The 5,508-nt window shown below is 26.9% G+C and overlaps 1 protein-coding gene across 5 annotated transcripts in view; it reads right to left on the bottom strand.

Moving 5' to 3' along the window:
• The window catches only part of LOC102674506, a 51,375-nt gene that overhangs the window by 1,299 nt on the left and 44,568 nt on the right, over nt 1–5,508 (bottom strand). For all 5 annotated transcript variants that reach the window (XM_031514550.1, XM_006624437.2, XM_031514554.1 and 2 more), the window contains one exon: nt 319–499. In XM_031514550.1, the coding sequence (XP_031370410.1) occupies nt 319–499 (181 nt within the window). The remainder of the gene's footprint in view (nt 1–318; nt 500–5,508) is intronic.

Raw genomic sequence — 5,508 nt, 5'->3', positions numbered from 1 at the left:
AAAAAAAAAAAAAAAAAAAAAAGAAAAAAAAAAAAATCGTAAGTATTCTCTACCGTTTCGTAATATTATATAAAGAATAAATAATGTCGCGGTACATCGGAAAGTAGAATTGTTTTAACCTTGAATCGCAAGAAAAATTGATTTACGTAACTATTTTTCTGTCTCTGAGGATCTGAGGAATTATTGACATTGGAATGTTATACGAACAAAAGCTACAAAAGCTTGTCGGTGGTTAAAGAAAAGAAAAGAAAAGAAAAGAAAAGAAAAGAAAAGAAAAAAAAAAGAATAAGATGGAAAAATGTATGCAAGATCACGTACGATTGAAGTCGCGATCTCCATATCGCGATGGTGGTCCGCGTTCTCGTTCTCGATCGGATCCAGCCGATTCTGAAGGGGAACCGAGTCGGGCTACGTCGAACTTCTCTCCGGTATCCATTGCGAAAACCTTCTCCATCTCCTCGTCGAGTTCCGGTCCCGTTTCCGCGCCATGACCGTCGACCTAACCCAAAAGAAACGATTACGATTTCAAAAAACCGAAATAAGTATTCTTGGTGATAAAAGTGGTGATAAAAATTGACGTCCAGGATAAACGTGAGAACTTTAGAGATCGAGGTGTTTGAGAAAATGTTCCTTGGAATCGTTTGATGCGATGCGCTACGATTGTTGATTGAAACGTGAGATAAATCTTTCTCACATCAGTGAAAAAAATGGATATAAATATAATAGTGCAACGATGAAAATTTTTTTGGTTTTTTTTTAATGAAAATATAAAAATTTAATATAATTTTAATAATAAATATAATATAATAATAAATTTAATATAAGATTAAATAATAAAAGGAATACAATTTGAAGTGAAAAGAAAAAGAAAAGGATATTATCTTTTTTTTTTTTTTGAGGATGATGGTGAAATACGAAAATCATTTGCCAAAAGAATAAATCGTGTTATTATGATAAATGTAAAAGAAACTAGACTTAACCGGTTTCGAGCCAAGTTTGATAATGGTCCGTGACTCTGAATAGAAGAGGAGGTAAGGCTAGTCGTCGAAATTTAAAAGCTACGTTATCTTTTACTTTTCCTCTTTTTTACTATCCTTTTCTGTGACCGTTGCTACTGATGAAATGTCAACAGAGATATAAAATTTTATTTTTTATCAGTCATAAATATAAGGATCGGTTTTCACATTTAAAAAAAAAAAAAAAAGGAAGAGTTATTTATCTTTATTTTAATCATATTAAGCGTATAAAGAAGATAAATATTGAAGAGAATCGGTGGTTAAAATATGCCGAATTTTTATTATTTCAAATATTATTTCCATAGAAATTAAAATTTTTTTATATTCTATGAATCAAGTCTTGTCAAAAATTCAATAAATTTTAATACGTTTTTAATAAATCCATCGTATTTAATCGAATATCTAAGTGCTATCCGAGTGCTTACATTATTATAGATAGTTGCATAATATCGATTTATTCTTCGAAGGTGAGTCTCTCAACACCTTCGAGCAACGATGTATACTGTCGACAAGTTAATACTACCATAAGCGTTATACTTTTCTAGATAATAATATACATTTAATAGAAAAGAAAATGACAGTTTTATCTTACCGATCGAGAACCGAGTTGATTTAAAATGTGTACACTACAGTTCAAAAGTTTTTCATCAAATATCGTATTAAATATACATTTATTATAACCAAAGTTTTGTTGAATGATAAAATATATTAAAACATATTAAAACAAAAACGATGATTAAAAAAAAAAGATGTTGAATAAATATAAATTAAAATCAAATTTTTGATTTCATCAAAATGATTATCTTTTTTTCTATATATTGATTTTTTCTTTGTTTAAAGTAATTGTTAATATCAATAAACATTTATTACAAATTTTTATATTCATAATTATTTATAAAACATTTTTTATTTTATGTAAAAATGTAATTTCTAAACTCTTAAAGAGATGTAATTTTAATTTATTATTCCAACTTTTCATTTATTTATTGAATAAAGTTAACTTTATAGGTATTTGAATGTGAAATGTAAATATTATTTCGAGATCCAACAATACAGAAAATGAGATCAAGTTTTAGAATTATAATAGTGCATTTAAAACAGTTAACTATTGTATTTTCTGTTCGCTTAAATGTCACACTCACTAATTCTTGAAAGTGGAACAGTTGTTCAATAATTCTCAGAGTATTTATTTCCTTCGATAATTAACGCTTCTCGATCTCGATACTGTGATTTATTTAGACACTATTGTATTTTTAAAAAAATAAAATGAAAAAAATATATTCAACTATCCAGGAGAATATCCAAAAATTTAAGAAATTATTTTTCAAGCGAAAATCAAGGATGAAAAAAATTGCATTTTCAATTTTATTTTTTATTTATAAACAATTGAAAGTTGATGAAAATATTATAGAGAAATAGAGGTTATGTTAGGATAAGAATATCACGTTTAACTTTACAATTATGCGAACGTGTAGTTATTCGATATATAAACAAAAATGTATTTTGTTTAATAATATTTCAATAAAAAAAAATATCAGAAAAAGAAATTAGTTTCTAGCGAAAGAAAAAAATAGCCATTTAAAATTCGGTTCAGATAAAACTGTGAAAGCTTTAATTCAAGTTTTCTGCACGAACGCTTCAATAAACGATGCACTCGAGTTTATCATGAGAGCTACAAAATTGTTTTATGCCAAAGATATTCTGGATCGAAAAAAATTTTGATTCTATTTTACTTTCCATTTATCGAACTTATGTAGATCTAAAAAAAGAATTCTATCGACAATTTCGAATCTCAAAATAAGAATTATCCTTTTATTTTTGATAGTCAAAACATATAGATAGTGAAAAAATTATGTATATTTACAATTTTTTTTCACAATTTTTTTATTGAGTCATTTCAATAATGTGGTTTTAAAATTTATTAATTTAAACTTAAGATAAAAATTTATCGTTGATAGTTCTATATTAAATCGTATAAATTTGTTTGGAATATTAAATATTGAAAATTTATACAAATATATATATAAAATTTAATTAATCAAATAATGTTATGTTATGCATTTTATTCTAATTTAATTTTCTTCATCCTTCGAATATTGAATATTTCTTTATCACAAAATTTTTTCTTTTTTGCATTAAAAGATTCATGTGTTACATGAAGAAAAGAAATTTGCAATGCATAAAACATTGCAAACATTGTATGCAACAAGTAAAAATGAGATAAATCTATTCAATATGAAAAATATTCTAACGTAACTACAATAATTTTTGTCATGACATTTAACGTATATGGAAAACAACTTCTTTTTCTGCATGTGACTGATGCTTTCAATTGATTCGCTCCAGCACAGTGCAATTATGTGCTTAGGCGGTAAAAGTTTATAACAGAGCATTACTTTGTACTCCCACCAAACAAACGACAATTAATCATTGGCGCGAACGAATTCATTACATAACCTAACACAGTATTTATTTATCATAAACTCTGGATTAGTCACGAGCATATAGCAGTTAGAGACACAAAATTTTATCTTTATTGACTTCGACTATATAGAATGATAGATAGAGAAAAACGAAGAGGGATTGAGAATCCAAACACTTGAAGAAATTTAAAGGTCAATGTTTTGCTTGAATTTAGTTTGACTTGACTGGTTCTTAGGAGGTTTCCCTAGTGAACAATTATATATCCACAAGAAGAGCTCGAGCATATAGCAAATAAATAATATTAAAAGTAGAAAACGAATTAAAAAAAAAAAAATAATATATTAAATAATTATATTATATATTAAATTGAAAAAATATAAAACATCATTTATCGTTAATTTTCTCCTAATATATAATTATCAAAGAAATGCTATTATGAAATAATCCCCTTAATGCAAATACTTTGAATTTTCATTTTAATTTATATTTAATTACATATTTAATTACACTAATTATATTTAAAATTTACGAAACTAAAAGACGAAAATATTTCACAAATCGAATTGGTATTTCACCAAGGCCGATTTACTTTCAGGAACATTCCCTTTCACTGGTTTCATTTGCACCTTTCGTCGTCTTGGTTTGCTTATACTGGAATTCTTTTACGATAATGGAAATTAAATTGCGAGGAATGAAAGAGAGGGGAAACGTCAGTATGGTCATTACTGGGAAATTAATTCTGTCAGCAGTCATTTAATGATTTCTAACACGGGTTAATTTATGATGAAGAGTCATCATTATAGTTTAATTCGATAAATATGTTTATTACAAAGTTCTGAGAATTTATTATAAATGATGATAAATTGAATTTATATTTCATATCAATTTTTTTAAAAGTTCAAATCCATTACACTATGAAATATATCAACAGGTTTGATACATCAGTAAAAAATTAAAAAAAAAAATATGTTCATTCAATATCAAAACGGTTTGAAATCATTTCAAAACTACCGCCAAAACGAAATAAATTACAATAAAAAATTCAACTAGTTTATTCCAATACTATATCTTTGACTATCACTTATATACTATAATTTGTTTAATTCAACATAATATGGAAGAATAGCAATTTAAAAATTATAATAATCATGAAATAAAAAATGAAATTATATTTAATTATATTAAGTGATATTTATCTCTTATTATTATTTAAAAATAATGAGAATGGATCGATTAGATATAGAACTAACAATAAGTTAATAACGACTTGATACATACTTTTTATACTGCATAAATTTTTATCTTGACCTTCAATGCATTTAAATTATGTCATACTAAAAAATTGAAATGCGTTTCCCTTTAATTGATTGAATTTGATAATTCATCAAATATAAAAAAAAAAAATGAACTGATGAATTTTTATTAGTAAAATTATTACGAATGCTTGCAGTAGGCCAAAGAACCGAAGTATGTATAATATTTATTCGTCATTCGCTCGAGCACTTCTTGCGTACATAGTATGTTCGAGAGTCATCCCCACCACTGAATCCTCTTGGACCCAGTGAAGCGAGAATAATTTCACATCGAGACAGTACAACATAATATTTCTTCAAAAAAACTTGAATTCTCACTCTTTCCCACCTTTCGTTCTGTCATTTTCTATTCATCGACGAAAATAAAATAAAGCTCGAATTTCACCCGTTTCTTGTAGATATAAAATATATATCATATCAATTTAATATAAATACGAATAAAAAAAAACCACAAAAGAATTCCTATGTCAACATTCTTATATATATATATATATATATTTGCCTATGGATGAAGGAACGTCTCGATGTCATACAACTCACGCGAACGAATTCACTAATGACTTTCAATTTCCCTTGAAAAGAGGAAGAACATCCTCGTTGAAAGATCGTTTCACTCTCATGATTAAGTATACACTTTAGATATAGGAGACCAGTGTTATCAGCATGCAGGACACAGTGGCACGAGATATATCATATCACCTGGTGGCTCGTCCGCAGGGAGCGGCGTAACCAACGGAGAACCTTGCTCGACGCCC

Source organism: Apis dorsata, unplaced genomic scaffold (assembly GCF_000469605.1).
Source record: "Apis dorsata unplaced genomic scaffold, Apis dorsata 1.3 scaffold_1057, whole genome shotgun sequence".
Lineage (NCBI taxonomy): Eukaryota > Metazoa > Arthropoda > Insecta > Hymenoptera > Apidae > Apis > Apis dorsata.
The sequence above is the reverse complement of the archived record's forward strand: the minus strand, read 5'-3'. Positions and strand labels throughout refer to the sequence as shown.